We start from the raw sequence: 21688 nt of genomic DNA, 5'->3' as shown, positions 1-21688 counted from the left end.
AGAACAACACGAAGGCTTTGCAATCATTTCATTTCACTCCCTAAATAAAATGGTACCAGTCCCCACATGTTTAATGTTGAGGAGCTTTCAGTAGGAAGTATATTTTGAGAACAAGGGAAATCATCACTGTAAAACTGGAATACTTTACAAATAGGCACCGTGGTTTGTGCAGGCTTGTGGAGCCCTGGTTGTCTGCACTGTGCACAGCTGCTCTGCAGGCCTGGCAAGCAGCAGGTGCTCACTGGGAGGTTGTGGTGGGTTTTGTGACTTTATTTTCTCACTGTTTCTCACTCAGTTAAGCATACCTGGCTCAAACTTATTTTAGCTCCAGCAGGATTCAAAAATGTGTAACCTAAACAGGGCCTAATTTAACTGCTTTCTTCCCCATTTATTTTCCTGAGACATTGTTGCAAAATTATTTACCTTCTTTTTTGAAAGGTTTTTATTACTCCAGTAATATTATCACAGATTCTGTTTGAGTGATTTTTAAAATTTTTTTGCAACTCTGTTGAAGGGGAATTTCTTCATACAATTCCTTCCATCATGATTCACCCTGATTTTTTTTTTTTTATTGCACCATTTTCTGGTGTGTAGATTGACTATTTTTTTGCATAAAGATTATTTCTAATGTAGTAAAAACATTGTGATTAAGAGTCAACAACAGCAGTGTTGGCATGGAGCTGTTTAAAGCAGATGACTGTACTGTGCTGTCTCGTGTGCTCTAACATAGGGGCTGGTGCTACCATAGAGAATTTGTTCAGGATCTGTCAGGCAGAGGTTGGCTGGGGTTCAGCATTGCTGACGGAATGCAAAACTGTAACACATCCTTTACTTATGTGTAACTGAAAATTATCATTTGTTACTGTAGCTCCCAAAACCTGATTCCTTGTAGAGTCAGCTGTAGGAGCTGTAGGTACTTTCCACAAAGCACGGGTAATCTGGGGACTACTTGTAAGACACAACATTTTTCAAATTTAATTAAAAATATCTCAGGTTTCTTCTGTCTTTCCATCAGATTTTTCATTGATTATAGGAGTTTCTGGAAAAAATCTGCAAGTGGTATTTTTAATGAATTTAAACAGCCCTTAGGATAAAATATAGAACAATGCTTGTAATATGTAACACCTTTCATTGCCCTGGTTCTCCTTGACAGGCAAGGCACTGACATTTCTGCTGCTGCAGCCTCCCAGCCCCAAGCTGCCTGCGCACAGCACCATCCGCAGAACTGCCATTGACCTCATCGGCCGTGGCTTCACTGTCTGGGAGCCCTACATGGACGTCTCTGCAGTGCTGATGGGCCTGTTGGAGCTCTGCGCTGATGCCGAGAAGCAGCTTGCCAAGTAGGTGTCTCCTTATAAACTTGTGAGCCCTGCGCCTTCTGCAGCCTGCATGTGGAATTGTAGAATTGTTGAGGGAAAGACTTCTAAGATCATCTAGTCCAGATCCTGTGTTTAGCGTAGTCAGTCATCTCAGATACAAATAAAATCATGGAATTGTTTGAGTTGGAGGGGACCCCTAAAGGCCATCTGGTCTCGCTCCTCTACATAAAACAAGGATACGTACAGCCCATGAAGTGCACAGAGCCCCATCCAGCCTGACCTTGAATATCTCAAAGGACAGGGCACCCATCACCTTTATGGGCAACTGTGTCAGTGCTTCTCTACCCTTAGCATAAAGAACTTTACTTATATCTAGTGTAAAATCTCCCCTCTTTCAGTTTGAAACCATTTCCCTTTGTCCTATCACAACAGACTCTGCTACAAAGACTCTGTCCTCTTCATTATGTTGGCCCTGCTTTAGATAGTGAAGTACCTGTAATAGTTGGCAAGGAGATGGAAAAAGAAAGGAATCCTCCATTCTGGAGAAGGCAGGGTTTTTTTTTTGTTGCTGACATTACTATTTGTAGCATCAAGGAAACTTGTGTATTTAAGGATTGCTAAGAAATCATAAACTCGGTGGACCACAGCCTATCTTTCAAGTTTGTGGACAACTTATTGAAGTGTCCTGAATAAAGATGCAGATGGTTTAGGCTAGATTTAGCTGTCTTGTACATGTCTTGTACATCTGATCTCCTGGAAAAAAAAAATCATAGAATAATAGAATGGCTCTGTCATGTGTAGTGTAGCAATAAAATCTTTCAGATAAGTATTTGCAGTTGGGTCTAAAGGGGAAGAAGTGTGTTGATTTCAGTGCAGGTCTTGGGCTTGCCTCATTTATGCAGAATAGATTCTCTTCTTGAAAGTGCCGTTAATCACACCATCAAGTAGTCATAGCTGAACACAAAGTGAACTTACTAGGAGGACTTGAATAATAAAGGTAGTGTCCCGCACATTTTGTTAAGATCGTGGAATTTTCGGATTTTATTGTTTGGGGTTTATTAGTGTGGCTTTGCAGCAGATTAGGGTTGTTATTGAGTATCCCTAAATGTGTGAGCTGAGGCCCAAAGACAGTATATTTCTACTGGGGAGCTGAGTCTCACAGTCCTTACTCTGTAGATCCGATTAATGACAACAGGACTATTTGTACAGTGAAGGGCTAGCAGTATAGTCTTCATTTTTATTACTGTTTGTTGTGAAACTGGCCACCTGGTCTGAAATTTACTATAAATTGCAAAGTAAATGTATTTTAATTTATTTGGTTTCCACCAAAAAAGCAAACAAACTCAGCTTGCTGACCAGTTTGAGTTCTGAATTTAGGTATGTGCAGATGGGATGTGTTTCCCAGCAGAATACAAACTCTCCAGTGTGTGAATCGTGGTAACGCTTTTCGTTTCAGTACAGCTTTCTGAATTTGCACTGATTGAAATTCCAGTGCTTTCTGTGTCTGGCACACTAAGTGTTGTGTGAATATTCACTAGGGGTTTTTTAAAAAAACATATTTAATGTTTAATTTTTTCTATGTAGTGTTTTCTCCATAGTATCTTAATTAGTGACGTTCTTCTTTAAGTATTAATTATTAAATTACTTCATAAACCATACATTAATGTAGGAGCAATTTCATTCTAGAAGTCTTCATGACTCATCTGTGAAAGGTTTTTGCTCATGAAAAAATAAGCTCTTGCTTCTGAAATTGCAGAGCTCAACATAACTGCTTATTTAGGTATTAATATTACTGCATTTCTTAAAATGTGGAGGCTCATTTTACAGTACATGATATTTTGCTCTGTGGCTTTCTTCATGCCTTCCAGGCCTTTGGATGTATTCTGAAGCTTGTAGGGGAAAAGAACTGTGTGTTAAAGGAGAAGAAAATGTTTATATAAAACTGCAGTAGGCATTTCTGTAGGGAATATTGATATATGTTAGAACTGTGTGGTTAGCATAAGGACGGTCTCTGGTTAGCTTGCAGATACTTTTGTTTACAACACCACTGCAGTAACATTAGATATTAAAAATAACATTCCTAATTGTTTTCCCGTTTTATTCTGAGCCTGTTGTTTGATACATCAGTAATTATTGTGTTTTGGGATTTTTTCTGTACGCTGTGCTGGATGAAACTATATGGTCAGAAGCACTTCTAATGATAAGCGTTATTGATGGGTATTTAAACTGTTTTTATAGTTATAAACAATCTTCTGGTTTTGTCAAGAAGTTCTTTTGTTTGCAGCAGTAACTTTGAAAACCACAAGCACTTGTAGTGGAAGTCCACATCATTAACCTTAGCGTTCAGGATCAAAACCTAGTTCTGAAAACTGCTATGTTGCAAGTTTTATTTTATGAATATGCTTAAAACTGTTTACTAATAAGCACACATAAACATTTTAAGTAATGAGTGCAGAAAGGAGCTGACTGCGTTTGTCTTAATGCTGTGTATGCATCCACCTGTGGGAGCACTAAGATTTGTACCTTTTGCATTGCATTAAGGGAGATTACCAAGTTTACATAGCAGTTTTGATTTCCTCAGACTATGAAGGATGAGTGATTGTGGTGCGTTGAGGGCAGTTAGTGGATAAATCTGTACAAACTGGGTGAATATTGTTATCTGCCTGAACCTCGATTATTTTAGCTTGACAGAAGAAGCCAAGACATTTTACCTTCCCAAAGAATCTTGTGTGTTCTATTGTATTTAAATGTGGGCTTGCACAAACCAGTGAATACAGTTCTTCAGAAAGTAATTTTCATCTTGCTATTACATTCTCAGCTGTCATAAAGATTAGTATGGCTCTCTATACACAGAGCACTGAATAAATGAATGTATCAGCATGTAGCCTTGAGGAGCCCAATGCAATTTTCATGATGATAAATTGCATAATAAGCGAGAAAGTGTTTGCTTATTAATCCATAACAAGATTTAGATTGAAAATGGCCTGTTACATTCATGACAGATACAGTACTGACTGCAGACAGACTAAGATGGAAAGAAATGGAGCAACAATGTGTGCAGGGGGTTAAGTGTGCATCTTACCCTCCCGGTGCCCTGCTGAGCTGCCCCTTTTTGTGCCTGATTTACCGTGTACACAATAACAGTGCACAGCTGCCTGGCTTCTATCCCTGATGTTAAGAACATTTTATGAAAGAGCTTTTATGTCAAGCTTGTGCTTTAAAAAAAATCACTTCACATTTATTGACAAAAAAAAGAGGTGTTTTCTTTTTTCCCCTCTGAATTAAATATCTGAGCTGAAATCCAAAACGTGGGTGTTTATAACTCCTCCGCTCTCCCAGTTCATCCCAATCCCCGAAGGCTGCAGCAGGCAAGCCAGTGAAGCTGCTCAGGCATGAGGATTAGGAGTATTTTTCTAGCACTTATTAGGCTTTGATTTCTTGGCACAGGTGATTGTTGGGATCATTGCTGTCTGTAATTTTTGCTCTTTGAATTACAAGCTACCGTTTGATACAGATCGTGATACCATGTACCAAAATGAACAACTTACGTTTCTGTCTACATGTATGTTAATACACGTGTGTGTGGTAAATAATTAGACTAAATTTCTTCAGTTTTGACTGTAATTAATGGAAACCTGTTTGTTTCATGTCTGTATACATTCTGCCTGTGAATGTATGTTTGTAATACGGACATGTCTAGTTTTCAAGTGCAGTGGAACAGCTTTGGAGTATTGCCTAAACAGTTGCTGAAACTCAGGTTTTTAAAGGACAAATGAGAGACAAATGAGTCCTTACAGTGAGGATGAGGAGGAGGCAGACGAATTCCAAGCTTCCCAGCTTCACGACAGGGACGATGTTTGGTTCCTTCCCCTTTGTTCAGCCATTGCTTCAGTGCTGCACATGTAAACAGAAGGGGGTTTTTGAGGTGTATCGCTTGTGGTTCCTGTTAAATGAGATGGGATATACCAGTGGTTCCTGTTAAATGAGATGGGATATACCAGTCCTCGCTGCTTTCCCTCCCTCTTGCTTTAAAGGAGAGAAATGCATAGGAGCGCCTGTTTTGCAAATAGCTGCTTTCTCTCAAAGGCAAAACAGGCCCCACCTCTGCAAAAGATCCTCTGTAAAATCACGTACTTTGTGATCTCTTTTCTGGCCTCTTTCTGTAGCTTCTCCTTGTCTGTGGCTGGCAGAAAAACGTCTGGTAAATTTTCAGTTGTGGTGTCAGAACTGGCGATCTTTTCTGGGGTGTCATTAGGGTTTGATTCATTTGGATATCTGTTTTTTTTTTTTAAATAAGAGATGAAGTCTGACTTTCGAAGGGTATGATGACCAAATTCAAGCAGACATCATATTCATTTTTAATAACTCAGATTATGAAATATGTTTTAGATTTAAAATATCTTACAGGTACGTTCCAAACTATTCCTTTCAACTACTTAAGAATCTAAAATTTTTCTGTATGTTTTAAAAGTGTCAGTTTCTATCCACATGCAAATTCTGATTTATTAACTTTTTTAATTGAGCAAGTTATGAGTAGAATTATTCAATTATGTAAACAATTTGGGTAACAGCTTCAAAACATACCTCCTAATGAGAATCAGCTTTTCCTTAAGAAATCAGATAAAAAGCACAAATGAAAAATACTCCAGTTACGTGGAGTATTTGAACCCCGTTTTCTTACTTCTGTGATTACCTTGTGATTTAAATCGGTGCACAGTGCTTGCCATTGCACAGACAGTGCCACAGACAGCAAAGCTGAAGGATGCAACCCACAGGTTAAGATCCTGAGCCCACCGAATTGTTGTTGCACTTGCATCAGTGCTACTTAATTACTGTGATGACCTGAGGATGGAGTCTGGCAGAAATGTGCTCCTCTGGAGAGCCTGCCTGAAGCACAGCCCTGATTGCATGGGCAAATAATGGGACACTGCCTAAAAGGGATGTGTGTTCCCTCCAATGCCATCTCAGTGAAATCAAAGTAAGAACAATGCTCTTTCTTAATTGAAAAGGCAGCCAGAAGGAGATAATGGTTTTGGTGTATTGTCCTGTGAAGGGATGTCAGACACTCCGTACCACTGATGTGCAGGGCCATGGCTGCCTGAGGCCGGGGCGGCGCTGCCCACAGAGCACCTGGTCTGTAGGACCCACACAGAGACTCACTATGAAAGAAAATAATCCTGTTTATTAGATACGGTGTGTTCCAGTTTTGAGAGAAGGAGGCTGCTAGCTGTGTGGCCATGCTTTCCCGAGAGTGCAGGAGTCTGGACAGTGAAAATCAGCTCCTGGGAATCGGCTGGATGGCACATGTCAAAAGCAAATAGGTGCAGGAAAGCCAGCTTTCCTACTGTTTGGTACAGTTAGAATATCGTCTCTGGTATTAGAAATGTGTGCTGGAGGACAGGCTGTGACCATTTTGTCTGCTACACTCTTCAAAAATCAGTCCTGAAATGTCTGCTAATGGTGCATTGGGAAGACAGGGGCAGGAGGAGGACGAGAGGCACAACACATGTTGCCTCCTTGTGTGAAATGTACCGAAGTCCTAAAGCCCATCAATACAAGAGCAGAAGTTTGGGTGCAAAAACTAGCGTTTCCCTCTATGCGTTAGTTCTGCATCTGCCTTTGTTTTGTTGGAGGTTTGGGCAGTGTGCCTGCCTTCTGAAGGAGGATGTGCAGGCCAGCTGGCCTGGCCGGGGGGTTAATCCCTGCCCACATACTGCCACTGCTGAGTGATGCTAATGAATTAACAAAAAGCCTGTTGCTTTTTAGGAAAATGCACGCTTTACCAGGCACCCTTTAAGGAAGAGTGCTGCTGGCAGAAATATGAGGCCCTCTTATAGGAAAAGTACTGAGGCATTGAGGTTTCCATTGCTTTTGAAAGATAATGAGGTTGGTTGAACACCTCCCTTTGGTACCATCTTCGCGTTTCATCACTTCTGTCTGTACAGTCCCTACGTGATTTTTTTTAAGTTATATTCAAATTTGCTTTTCCAAACAAAAAGAGACATCTTCATAACTCTGTTGGTTTTCAAAACATTAATTTTAATGCATACGATAATGGTGGGGAATGGGAAAGGAAATAACAAACTTTGTATGCTATTTTTATGAGTTCAGATCTGTAAAATGGTTGTACCTTATCTTGTTGCTTCAGAATAATAGTTCATTTGGTAGAAAACGCTTTAACCACACTGAAGTTTTTTGTTGCAAAGTACCTGATTTGTAAGCTTCCAGTAAAAAAATATTCTTAAAGCTGTTTTAGGGACACCCTTTAAAGAGCAAACAAACAGAAAACAACCTGCGTTCTGCAGACACTTGTTTCTGTTTTTTCAGACATAAATGAACAAAAGCCAACAGAACTATACAGCAACAATTTGAGGCATGCATAAATAACTTAATAGTTTGTTTACTGAATGCCACCTCAGTCCTCTTGTCCAAAACCAGGAGTGCACTTGGCAGTCACCAATTTGACTTCATAATCTCTTGTTACTCTTTAACAAACATGTAGCTTTCCTTCAGTATCACTTCTAAGTAACACAAACGTGAGTTCTGGGATAAGACATGTTGGAATATGTGGTTTGTCAATTTTAGCTCCTGAAAATCAGGAGATCTCAAATGTTTGTGTTTCAGGGTAAATAGACAGACTAACCTAAATGTTTCTGGACTTCAGAAAAATGAGCTGATGCTTTTTCTTGCCGTTTTGAGTTTAGTATATTTGAACTGCTTGTGCAGGTGGAATATGCAATGGGAAAAGCCCATTGTTTGTAAGGGTATGGAGTGTCAGGAGTACAGGAAACATACACTGTGATTTGTGCATGGCATTGTTTCAATTTCTCCTCTCTCTCGTTTATTTTCAGGGCAAGTGGAGTCTCACTCTGCTTTTAAAGCAGAACCTTGCTGACTCTGATAAACCAGTTTTTACTCATATGGAACCACACAGAGAGGGATGCAAGTGCAGAGTGTTTACGTTTCTTTTCACGATGATGCTTTTAATTCCCATGGCTTTCCTGCTAGAGAGGTTGCTTGCAGCCTTTTGATTTTGAGGAGCTTGCAAGGTGTAAAGGAGGCACAGCCAGCCAGCCCTGGGGTGGAAGGGATGGACAAAAATGGGTGCTGGCCTCACAGCTGTGCTGAGCAGCATCACCACCACTCTGACCAGCAGCATTTGAGGCAGCACGCTGGATGAGGATTTGGAGCAGAGCGTTCCCACTCATCCATTTTAATAGCATTAAATGTGTAAAATGAATGCGATCACAGAACTGGAAACGGCAGCCCTTACTTCAATGAGTAATCCCTCAGAAAGCAGCATGAGTACTTGGGTGTGTGAGGGCTGCAGAAGGAGACGTCTGGTTATGATGGCTGTGCAGCTCTGCTGACAGCTGTGTGCTGCTCTGCAGGCATTGTGCTACGTGTTTTAACGAGTTACATCTTACCTAATTGGGCTGTCCTCTGTGTTTAGAAATGCATTATATTTTTTTCTGAAACCTCAGATTCTAGATAAGATGATTTCACTGCGCTGGACTCATTTTATTGAATGAATTTTTACCTCATTTATGTTCTTTAGACTATTAAAGATCTGAAATTACAGGGATAGTAGAGATTTTATCCTCTTTCATGTAATGAAACGTTTTATTGTTAACACACACTTAAATGACATGCTTACGTTGAAGCAAATCTTCGTTTTTATTGCATTCATACATATTTGTAATACAAACAGCTGGGATATATAAATTCCATTAAAATTTGATGGCAGTTTGTTAGACAGCGTTGTTCTCCTGCATGTTCTCAAAACTTATCCCCTGTGCAGAGGGAGAATCCCAGCTTCATCTCTGGTCTTCAGACAGAGATCGCTGCAGGTGGAGGTGGCAGTATGCAGGAAAGGACCTCACTTTTACAGGAAAATGACTAACCTATCCATGTTGTTTACAGGCTAGTATTTTGTTGTTGCTAAGCAGCAATGGTTGGGGAGCGGGGGGGGGGGGGGGGGGGGTAAAGGAGGAGGCTACTTTTGGGTAGCATGGCTATAGCGACAGGATTGTTTCAGGGCTGGCAAAGAGCTGTTTGTGGTGTTGCTTTTTTTGCTGCAGTGTGCATGTTGGGCTGCAGAGGCTGTTTGTGCCAGGCTAATCCCACTGAACGCTGTGTCCCAGCTGCTTCTTCCCTGTCTGTAAAAGCCCAATTCCTTCTCAGAGGATGATCTTTCTTGGTTTCCACACAACCCTTTTCCTCCCATTTCTACCTCCCACACTGCTGCTGTTTTCTGTTGGGAAAATGTTCCCTTCTGGTAATGGAAGCCAGGAGGTAAACACTGCTTTGCCATAATGCCCTTCCCCCATAGTATTAACTGAGCGCCTTCAAGTGCTACTGATCTTTGTATTCTGATTTTCAGGCAGATCAGATATAACTTCATACATTAGCTTGCTTTTCTGAAGGCAAAGAAGCTACGAGCTCTTAGCCTGTAGAAGTACTTTCATTTTGGGCTGTGGATTTGGGTGTGGGTGCAGGAAGGATTTGTAGAATTTCTGGGTAGTGTAGAGTTCGCCCAGCAAGAATGCAGTCTGCTGTGACATAGATAATAGTAGTTAACAGTGATAGTTGAAGTAGTAGCCTTTTGAGAAAGGAAGCTTTCAGACAAAAATTAGATATGCATCTTCTTTGTCAGCTAACTTATTCTCTCAGTTATGACATAAGAGATATTACTTTTGATTAATGCAGCTATTGGCTACCTACTTTATTTTTTCTTAAATTTATGCTGTCATAGCAAATAAAAATGCTACATATGGAAAACTCAGATGCTGGTTAATCTCTGAGTGTTATTTGAAACACTGCAGAAAAACCTCGTGGTTAGAAATTTTTAAAGAGCATTTGAATAATTTTAGTAAGTAACATAAGGCACGGGTCCGTCATCTCTGCATGCTTCTGTAAGTCATGCACTAAAGCAAATCAAACTGAACAGATTCAGCGAGTTCAGTTCAAGAAGCCTCTTGCTTTAATCTCCTGAAACTAGTGCGTAGCTGAATTAAGAATTATTATGAAAAGGATGTTTTTCAGCCTGAATTTAAGATTTTGTAAAAGTGTAAAACATAATTTCTTTGCAAGACATTCCTCATTTGCCTTGTCCTGGGCGCCGTGATATGTATTCAACACATACAGGTAATTTGTTAACAAGGCCTTTTTAACACTTGGGACAGATGCACATACTGTTTTCAATCTTCATGGTTAATTATTCGATTTTGTATTTGATGATAGAACACCCTGACTCCTAATCACTGCTCATTGTTGTGAGTCCATTATATTCTAACTGTTTGAGTGCTCCCGTTGACCTTGAACTGACATTATAAGCTGTTTCTAATCTCTTCACTCTATATTTCTAATGCTCCTTTTCTTTCTCCCTGCTTTGTCTGGCGCCGTTTAGCATCACAATGGGGCTGCCCCTGAGCCCGGCGGCTGACTCTGCACGCTCGGCACGCCACGCGCTCTCGCTCATCGCCACAGCCCGGCCGCCCGCCTTCATTACCACCATCGCCAAGGAGGTGAGCAGGGTGGTGAGCCCCTGTGGGACAGCAGTGAGCCGTCACACGTCCTGCCCTTCCTCCCCAGAAGGGGAAAAAGCAAGGATCGCGTTTGCATTGTTGACACACAAGTTACGATTGGGTTTATACTTAGCCGGTTATATCTTTGTCATATCGTGATTCTACAGGTTGTCCAGACTTCAAATATTAATGTGTAAAAAATGCTACTTTCCCTCAGCAGTGCAAACGCCACCCAGTTAAGTATGAATCGAAGCAGGATGGGGACTGAGCCGTGCCGGCTGGGGGCAAGGAGGGGGCGGTGCTCAGAGGTTGGTGTGGGTCGGCGCTGTCTTTCTGAGACTCATCTGAGTGAACGCAGATGCCTGGAGCTTTTGCTTAGCTAGATGTTCAGCAGCAGGCCACAAAAAGCCTGTTATAAAGCAGGCACCTGCTTCCTGAGGAAATACGAAGAAAAATGTCACAATTATGTAATCAAAACCCTAAGCATTTGCTCATTTTGACCTGTAGCTTCGTGAGGTTAAGTAATACTCAAAACGAAGGTAGACCTTTGTTTAAAAACTGCATCAGGGATGACCACTGGTGACTCATAATCAAAGCAAAGTAAAGCAAAGCACTCTCACCCCATGTAACATATTTAGTAAGAATATTTAGCAAATCCAAGTTTGCATATGTAACCCTGCTCCTTGTAGGTGCACAGACACACCGCCCTTGCAGCAAACACACAGTCTCAGCAGAATATTCACACCACAACTCTTGCTCGGGCTAAAGGAGAGATCTTGAGAGTCATTGAAATCCTTATTGAGAAGATGCCTTCTGACGTTGTGGACCTTCTTGTGGAGGTAATGCTGTCGTGCCATAAGGCTTTGTGCTTTTGATGCAGTAATAAATAATGCCTTGGCCGGAACGGCATTGTGGCATTTGATTCTCTTGTGTACCATAAACCTTTTTAACTTAAAATGTTAAACACTTTTGTGGCATGATTGTGGGGGGATCAAGCGAGCAAGATAGTATGCTGGTGGTTACATGTGTGCTGTGGGACTAGTACCTGAACATGCTGGGGGTCATTTGGACATGTTTAGCCTTCCTCTTCATTGGTGCCAACAAGTACTGGTGAAGAATGGTACAGGCAATGCAATGGTTCTGCAGTTTTGGTACAGATTTTAAATTTAGGTTTTGAAAATGCAGTAAGGCACAGAAATATTTTGTTTTTGCTTATCAGAAACATTATTATGAAGTATACAATGTCACATATTTTCAACTTTTGTTTCCAAGGTTATGGACATCATCATGTATTGCCTTGAAGGATCTTTAGTTAAGAAAAAAGGTCTTCAAGAATGCTTTCCAGCCATCTGCAGGTAAGCTCTTCCTTTGTGAATAATGAGAACAAAATAATGGGGGTCTCTGGCAAAATGCATTTCATACTTGGAGTGGAACATACTTGCTTCTTACAACAGCAAATCAGAAGAATGGTTTTTAGCTTACTTCTAATATTCTTTACAGATTTTAGTTTTCTGCCACATCTGACAGATAGGAACCAGAAAAGAGAAGTGTTAACCAAGTATTGTAAAAGTCCAGAATGAGGAAAACACTGTGCAGTCTCTTGGAAAAACTGTCCTGCTGCCCTGTCATGCATCCTAGCTGCAACAGCTGCACAAGCAGACCAAATTAATTGGACAGCTTTCTTTCAAAGGGTTTATGAATATCTTTGTTGCTGTTGTTGCAGAAATGATAACAACATTCTTGAGTAACAAGCTAGATTCCAATATGTATGACCTGCTTGAGTGAATTAATTGACATAATAATGTACAGGCTGCAGAAGAAAAATGGACTAAGATGGTGACAGCAGAAAATAAGGATTTGGTTTGGAGGTTTATGGGAGCTTAGTGGTGGATTGTTTCCAGGTACAGGTAGCTTACGTTGTGCTGACTTCCCCAAACACCTTGGAGCTGAATTGCTGTCTGTTCCTAAGCTGAAATGAAGCTGTGAGCAGCCAGCTTAAGCTACATGTCAGCTCTGGAGGCGAAGGTGGGCCTACAAGCTCTCTTGCTTTCATTTCTAGATCTGTTGTCAGCGGCCCAGTCCTTCAGGAAAGTGTGCTCTCCTACTGGGAGCCTGGCCAAATAGCAAAAAAGTATCTAATTCACAGGAAGCTTAGGTCTGTCTCTGCTCTGCTCTCTGAAATGTCCTCCAGTGGGGAATTTTGAAAATAAAAGTTGCATCCCTTAATGGCAATAGCTGACTGCTGTTGTAATCTGTCTGTGTGATCTGTCAATCAGTTGTTGGCACAGCCCTGCAATTTTGGGCGAGCCTCTCCGGCCTGCTGGAATTTTCTCCTCTCCCACCACATCCTTGAGCTCTGAGCAGATTTGGGAAGCAGGGAATGAAAGCTGAGTTCAGGTAACGCCTGCTGGGGGGCAGATGAGCCCTGTGGCAGGAAGCAGGACACCAGGGCTGCTATTGAACTGTTCTTTAAAAAAATTTTTGAAGCTCTCGTGCTGATGCAGGAGAAGCAATTGAAATTAAACCTCTCAAAATCAGAAGAGCTCTGCTGGTTTCTTCAGAGTGTGCAGATTCCCAGCCCCACTGATCTGGGAAGGGAGCTGAGCACCATTACGTGCTTTGGTCCTGGGATGTTTCTGCTTGGCTCTGAGCCTCTTTAACAGTAAAATGCAATTTATAACATGTGGACACACGACAGCTTAAGACTATGATGAATGTCCCAGTTATACCATTAAACCAGTACGACCAATAAATTGTAACTTTTGTCTCTCCACCATTACATTTTAATTTAATAAGCTATTAAAATATTGAGTAGTTTCAAGAAAGGAACTATTATTCTGTTGACAGATAAGACACTGATAGAAGTAGTTTTCCTTCTTCTTGGTACTTTAAAAGGCTTAACGTAACACATAAATGCAAGGGCAAGTGGGAATTAGTGCAAAAAATCTTCCCTTTCCTGTTGTATTTTTATAGTTATACATTATCTTAACAGATTGTTAAATTACAAGTAATATTTCCTATTATACATAGTTATAGCCATTGTAAAAATGATACAGCACCCCACTGACGTGGTCATTCAGCCCAATGGAAATTTTCATAACATTTTAGCAAGTTGTTGAGCATCTGGAGAGGGTCCAAGTGGAAGCACTTTGACGTAATCCTATTATTAATTCTATTAATATCTGCTACCCTTTCTGCTGACCTGCATTATATGCACACCTGTTGTGATTAAACTGTGTAGTTGCCCAAATACTTTCATTAGGTGTGCATTCTTATTCATAGCCTCTCATAGGGCATTTCTGCAGTGCTGTGTAATGACAAATATTTTGCTTGTTTGTCCCTTTGAAGGGGTGTTCATATTTTCATAGAACAGTAAAAACCCACAGCTGTGAACAGCAGTGTGCTGTGTTGAAGTACCAGATTCTTTCCTTTTTTCTTTTTTTGTTTCTTTCTGTTGTACAACAGCAGCAGTCTATTGCTAGTTGCTGTGAGCATGACTCAGTCCTGATACGTGGTGATGAGGTAAATCCATCACCATGCAGAGTATTTCATTGCATGTGACTGTGATGTGCGTTTTCTTTTCCCATTAGTGGTATTTTCTTAATAGGGGGTTGTATTACCTTTTGGCATCCTCAGTACCAACCCATTTCTTACAAAAATGGAGGTTTTGAAATGCAGTGCAATATGCATGAGATATTTCTGAATTTCTTGAAAATTTTGAGGGCTGATATTGAGGGCAACAAAATTCTGTTCAAATTCAGCATTATCCTGATTCAGCAACTGCACAAAGCTGAGTGGTCCCTGATGGACTGCGTTGGGTCAGGTCATGCATTTAGTACAGTTTGCTGACTTCAAACCTTCTGTGTAACAGCATCATCTCACATGGGAGTATAGATTAAATTTACAACAACAACTATTTTAGATTGCTTTTTACTAAGAAGCAGACTTGCAGAGAGTACATCAAGAATTAGACAAAGTGAGGTTGTACAACAACATTTTATGCATTGATTACTTGTGGAAACTTAGAGCACAACTGAAGGAATTCAAGGCCACTGGTGAAAGGTACCTTCCCTTCTGCTTGGTGGTTTCTCAACTGATCTTTCACAGCTTTCTGTTTGCTAGCTAGTGCATAAGTTCTTTGGACAAAGATTTGGAGCATTTGAGCATTCTGACAATGCAAAAGCTTGGCTTTTCTCTCATTGGCCATCTGTCCTATTCCCAAAGACAGTTTTCAGTTGGGAAGTGCAGGGAGAAAGAGCATGTGAGATGCAGCTCACCCTTAAGTTTGGGGGCTGAGTTGCTACCAGGAAGAGCAGCACTGTTTCTTTGGGTCCAGCAGCATTCCTCCAGCAGTTAAATTAAGCTGTCTCTTGGCTGACTGAAGTTTCCTTGCTGAGCAGTAATGGAGCAGCACTCAAAGTGAGGTTTCCATTAAGATGCCAATGGTGGATATGGATGCATCAGCTAGGCTTGCAAAAATGGATCTGTAGCATAGCCGAAATATATGCTGGCATATCATTCTCTATTCAGCTCTGCCATTTAGAGGTTTAAAAAGGGAGGCAGAGGATTAAAATACTTAAATCTGTGGATGCTGCAACAATACTAAGCCAAAAGATAAAGAGGAAAGCGAAAGGGCTGACAACTGAATGTCAGCTGAAGGAGTAATGTTTTTTATAAAATTAAGCTCAAAAATGTCTGTTTCCATGAAGCTTTTTCCTGCAAACAGTCTGTTGTTATGTAGACTGATGGATTCTTCTCAAAGAGAAATACTGACTCAGCTCTCAGTCTAAATGGGCATTTAAATGCAGTAAGAGGAGAAATGCTGTATGCTTGCATATAACAGTATGCAATATTCTCTTTCTAAATCTGTTGAAGAAGGCAAGTGGACTGTGCCCATTCAGTGCTATAATGGTAATAATAGGGATTTAAAACTTCTTATGTATAAACCTTTTGTTATGTTTTGTTTCACTTGTAATGATACATAGTGTGTTTTTCTGTAAGTTTAAATATAAATCTCAAGTTTGCTGGTTGCATAAAAGAGCCTTACAGATAACCTGCCTGGTCAACTGCGGCACCACTTTGTGTTGGTGATTGCAACTTGATATAAAACAGGGAAAATAGTGAAAGTTATGTTATTGCAGCCCCACGTATTATCCACGTGTGATGGATAACATGCCCAGTGCCTAATGCTGTAGGTAGGGAGGCATCCACATGCTGTGGACGCTGTGGATGGCTGCATATCCACAGCACTGGACACTGGGCGCATCCTGGAGCACCTGGGCTTAGTTAGTCTTGCTTTTTGTTCTGCATCAAAACAAATGCTTTTCATTTCCTTTTGTTGGCTTAACACCACGTTTCATGCTGTTTTTCTTCACGACTGCTAACATGTGCCATAGAAAAGAGTGTATCAGCTGCGTAAGAGAGTTGTTGCTATGGCACTTTGGGAATCCTTAAGAGCATGGAGATGGTTCGTTACAAGATTTCCTGCTCAAGCCATAGATGTGGTCAGCAGTATATTATGATAGAACAATTTTAGCAGGCTCTGGTATAGTTTGCTATAATAAACTTTAAAATAGAAGTTTAAAAGGGCATGCAGTTGACAATTTTTGCAGGTCTACTTTTCCATTTAGAAGAAAAGTGCAAGTATATTCCCAAGTAGTTTGGGGGGTTCTCTGAATTTTGCAGTTGTTTGTGTTCAAATCAGTGGCATACACTCCTGCTGTATTTCAAGGGCTGCCACATGCTTCTCAGCTCCTTCTCGCCTGAACAGTGTTACAGTATTACAGCTAATTTGATGACTTGTCCTTTTTTTGCTTTTAAGTCGCTCAGTATGTTAGGATTGTCTTCTTCAACCACTGGCATCCAGGTTATGGTGGTGCTGAGCTGTGAACAACACAAGCAGATGGATATTCAGGGATATTCAGCCTATTACATAGGCTGTTCCCAAACTCATCAGAGTTGTTTAACCACATGGTAACAAAACCAAAAATGAACAAATGTGTTATATCTCTGCAGTGATGTATCAAGCATCACTTAGCTTTGTTTGGTAAATGCCAACAATGAAAAGTGGCAGCTGATGGATTTCCAAATAAAATCTCTGTTCCCATGTTAACATTAGTTACCCAGTGGCATTGCAAATTAATTTTAACATCATGCAGGCAGGTCAGTTCTCACCTGTTACTTGTTATGATGTTCAATTCAGGTTCTACATGGTCAGCTATTACGAGCGAAGTCACAGAATAGCAGTTGGAGCTCGCCATGGTTCAGTGGCCCTCTACGATATCCGGACTGGGAAATGTCAGGTAAATAAATCATTGTGACTTCCTCCCCATAAAGCGTGGAAGTTATTGAAAGGAAAGAGCAGTGAGCTCTACATCTGTTGACATGCTGGGCTGCTGGAACATTATGGATAATGCTGAGGGGATCAATAGTTTAATGAAGGACTCAAGGTGTATAGGGCCCTCCTGTCTTCATTCACTGGAACTGAATGGGTGCCACAGATGGGTTAATAATGAAAGCCTAAAGTTAGGCGATGGCCATGCTCTGAAATCATTGAAAAATCTGATTTTAAAAAGTTAGACTTCATGGAAGTCACAAAGGAAATCTACTGATTGTTTCCTCCTAGAACTCCTCTCTATTAAATGGCATAATGCTTCTGTTTGAGTATTTACTCTTTTCTAATATTAAACAAGATACGTATTTTCTTACCAGTAACCTAGAAGAGGATATGCTTGAGGATAACACTGAAATGAGAGCTTGATTTGAATTTGCTTAAAACTAAAAATGTTTAAATAACAAAGCATTTACCTTTTTTGAAACGCTGAATGCTCTTTACTATTCCTCATGCTATGTGAGTAGCTTTTACTCCACACTGAATGTCAGTAGTAAAGCTAGAATAAAGCACCTGCTTTTTGAATCTGCCTTATTAGTTGGTTTTGTTTGTTTGCTTTGGCTTCAGGATTTCTTTGGTCTAAATATAATGGTTTTGTGTAAAAATGCTTTTTGTTTCTTAACTTGGACTAAAAGCACAAATCCTTAGTCCTTTGAAAGTATTATAAACAAGGTAGAATGGATTTCTTCCTGGTAAATCTACAGTGTCACTTAATACTTTGCTGGCAGAACTGTGTTCTTAGGTACGTCTGGTTCATTTTGTCTTTGAAATTCTGTCTTTTATTTCACAAATCTAGCAGCTGACAGCATGGTATGTTTTGGTATTTTCTGTTAAGACAGCTGTCTTGTGGAAGCCGAGCCGGCCAAATTTATTTTATAAAAAGCTATAGGCAGAGAGTATCTGTAGGCTGTTCTATTTTGTTTTACATTGTCATTTGAATCATGATTTATTAATTTAACTATAAAATTGGTCCACAAGAACTGCTATTTATTGATCTATGAGATGTACTGAGCATTTTCGCTGCCTTGCAGTCCAGTATCAGCACCTAGCCATCTTTATGCCTTGCTGCACAGAGGTCTGAATTTCCTTTTCCAAATACACAAGCTGCATTACTTTTTTCCCAGCTATTCAGCAGCCAGCATGACAAAGCATCTGGTTGCTGGACGTCTCCTTCTGGCCATTAAGAAGCAGTGACCATGTTTCCTCGCTTTTTGTATCATTACACTGAAAATTAAGAGCATGAAGTCCAAATAAGCCTGTGAAGTCTTGTCATTTCAAGCTAATGGTTAATTCTTTGTCATTCTGCAGAGGGAAAAAAGAAAGAAAGAAAAAAAAGAAAAGGGCACAACTATACACTTCTTCTGTTCACTCTGTCTTCAGGGCACAAGGAGATAAGTGACAAAGCCCATCACTCCTTTTAGTGGAAGCATGTAACCAGCGTTACCATCCTTGCATTTAAACCTTTGTCTAATTCATACTTCATCTACAGAACTGGTTCCAGGTGGTTTATCAGTATGTGGAGTAATTCTGAATTTTTTCTTGTCACAGTGCGAATTCCAGGTGATTCTGTGTAACAGTGTGCACAATCTGATTGCTACAGCAGTTTTGCAAAAGCCCAGAGGTGCTGGCAGGCAGGACAGAAGTGTGCTCATAGCTGCATGCATGTCCGTGGCAAGACCTTCCATGAAACCATGCCTCTGACTTGATTTGCACTGGTTTGGCAGGCATACTAAAACACCTTCCTTTCTCTTCACTTTTTTCTTCAGTTCTTTTACAATGGTGTGGTCACCACCATCTGTCTATGCTGAAGGTGATTGTGCATAGCTGACGTTTGCAACCCTTTTATCCAAAGTGCTGTCTCTTCCATGTTAGCTGACGTCCTGTTGTGTTGGGTTCCTGGAACTAGCCCCAGATTTCTGCCAGTAAATTGCCTGAATAATTCACTGCCTTAATTTGATGTGTTGGTGAATGTGCACAATACTTGTTTTCCTGCTTTCTTAGTAAGCTTCTATGGAGGGCAAGGATAGGTAAGAAAGGGGTCCTTTGCAGATTTTATTATTATTCAAAAGATCAGAGAAATCTGCTGAGAGACAGATAGATGACTATTAGGAGGCAACGCCATCTGTTGGATACAAATTTCTTATCCCAAATCCAATCTTTCAAGTTATTTCTCATAGTTAAAGATTTCAAGCTGCTTAGGAGACACAAAATAAATATAGGATTGTGGAGAAAAAAATGTTTCAGAAGGCTCAGCTTTTTTTTTCCTTGAAGTTCAAAATATTTCAGTTGGTTTGCTCAAGCATCAATTAGAGCACATAGCTGGTTAGCAAAAGTTTGAAGTAGACGTGAGAATTTTTTTTTGTTTATCCCCATCATAATTGCACTCATCATTAACTGAGGTGGGAGCTGAAGTGGGCACAAGGGAGTGCAGTGAGCCATGTGCATTGCAGGGACACCTCTGTGGGACAGCAGGCTGCAATGCCTGAGGAACACGGGACTTCTGGACATCCTCTGCTGTGCTTGGAAAGGGATACCAGAATACCGATGGGTTAAAAATCAAGGGCTGGAAGTCTTTCATGTGTTCCCACAGCAGTGTAATTTTGGTTATTTAAGTATTTATTCCAACACTGACCTTTAGCTTAAATAACCATTTCCTTTCCTTGGCTGTTGCCCTGTGCTTTTACGGCCTTTGTTCTGTATGGTGAAAAGAATAGAGGACTTCGAAATTCCCTTCAGAAGGTACTCTGTGTTTTATTTCAACATCTTTAGACATACTTTTTTTGTTTATTCCAATCATACTCCCCTATTTCCTTCCTTACCTTTGTGAAAGCACAGAAGTGCAGAACTTTGAATGGCTTTTTACTGGAATATTTTCCAAAATGAAACTTCATTTGCTTTACCACCGAAGCCATCCGAAAACATCACCACCACCTCCTGCGGGTCCAGGGAAAACGAGTGCTACGAGGAGCACTTGGCAGCAATCAATCCCATCCATCTTGTGCATATCAAACCACACAAACTCTGCTCGCTCAGCACAAGAGCAGGACCCTTCCTCCCTGCCCGGAGCAGTGCTGCAGGGCTGGCGCAGCTCCGCTCGCCCCACGGTGCCGGAGCCCTCTGCATGAGAGCAGGGCTGCAGCACGCGCTGCTCCCCCGCTGCTGGGGGCTGCCCTGAATAATTCATGAAAATATAATCCAGTAACTTACGGCTGTGCATACAGAAATAGTTAATGTGAGGAAAATAAGGCTTAAAAGGTTTTGGTTTTGTATCCGTCGTGCTAAAAAAAAAAGAAAAATCCAAATATTTCAATCTCGATAGCAAGATCGGTGTAGTGTGGCTGTTTGGTATTGCTGAGATTGTCACTTCACCATTTATACTTTATAGAAAATTCTGTGGCAGTTGCCAAAAGCAGAACATGCCTATCCTAAGTGAGCGCCCAGTTAAATGTGGTTATGTTATTTTTACACGATAGGTGAAATAGGACAGGAATTTTATCATGCCCTGGAAGGAGGAAGGGAGTCTTTTTTGGCTGTAATAATTGAAAACAGAAGCATTTCATGAGCTTTTTTCCTTCCAGCATATTTTCACTTTGTTTTCAAGAAAGGTGGTTGTACACAATGACTGAGAAATTACATCTAATGATTAATAGAATGATGGATGTCAAGAATCACCTTTTTTAACAAATAATAAATCAACATTCACATGTGATAGTTTTTTTTTTTTTTCTGGAGAAATTTACAATATTAATATCACTTATTTAACAAGGTGTCAATTATTAATACTGCCAGGAAAACGCTGCCTCAGAGCCAGTTGTCTGCATTTTCAGTATTTTGTGTTTGGTTTGCATCACTGCTATTGCACAGATGCATCTATTAATGCGTGATTTCCACTTACTAATTTAAAAGACGGATCACTAATTATCGTACTCCAAATTTTAAGCTGCTCTGTGTTGAACTCTTTCTTTCAGGTATATGTCTTATTCATTTCAAGGGGTTTGGATTTGAGTTTATTTTTAAGGATATAATTGGACTGAAAATTACAACCAGGCTGTATTCTGTCATGAGCTTTCCAAATACGTATTTTTTGGTATCTGATTTCTTCCGTGATTTAATATCGAGGTTGGGCTCTGTCCCCTCCTCTCCTATTATTCGATATTTTCCAAGCCTTGCTCCGTTCCGAGGGCACGGCTTTACAGCAGTACAAGTTTGCATCCACTTGTTTTTAGGGTGCCCTCCGCAGCGTGCTGCGGGGAGCAGCGCCGGGCAGTGTCCTTCCCATGGCTGTATTGATTTGCCCTTCAGCTGTTTGCAGTGCATAGAGAACCCAGGGCCTTGTTGTTGATTATCTACACAATGTCTCGGTGAACATTATTGACCCATTGCCGCTTACTGCCTATGGCTCTTGATTTTTCACACCGTCTCCATGACACTCATAATAAAGCATACTATCT

At 40.6% G+C, this 21688-nt stretch overlaps 1 protein-coding gene across 3 annotated transcripts in view; it reads left to right on the top strand.

Moving 5' to 3' along the window:
* Positions 1 to 21688, top strand: part of WDR7 (WD repeat domain 7) — a 113619-nt gene that overhangs the window by 72622 nt on the left and 19309 nt on the right. For all 3 annotated transcript variants that reach the window (XM_048931554.1, XM_048931557.1, XM_048931555.1), the window contains 5 exons: positions 1154 to 1340; positions 10729 to 10846; positions 11536 to 11685; positions 12119 to 12201; positions 17049 to 17148. In XM_048931554.1, coding sequence (XP_048787511.1) covers positions 1154 to 1340; positions 10729 to 10846; positions 11536 to 11685; positions 12119 to 12201; positions 17049 to 17148 — 638 coding nt within the window. The remainder of the gene's footprint in view (positions 1 to 1153; positions 1341 to 10728; positions 10847 to 11535; positions 11686 to 12118; positions 12202 to 17048; positions 17149 to 21688) is intronic.

Source organism: Lagopus muta, chromosome Z (assembly GCF_023343835.1).
Source record: "Lagopus muta isolate bLagMut1 chromosome Z, bLagMut1 primary, whole genome shotgun sequence".
Lineage (NCBI taxonomy): Eukaryota > Metazoa > Chordata > Aves > Galliformes > Phasianidae > Lagopus > Lagopus muta.
The sequence above is the reverse complement of the archived record's forward strand: the minus strand, read 5'-3'. Positions and strand labels throughout refer to the sequence as shown.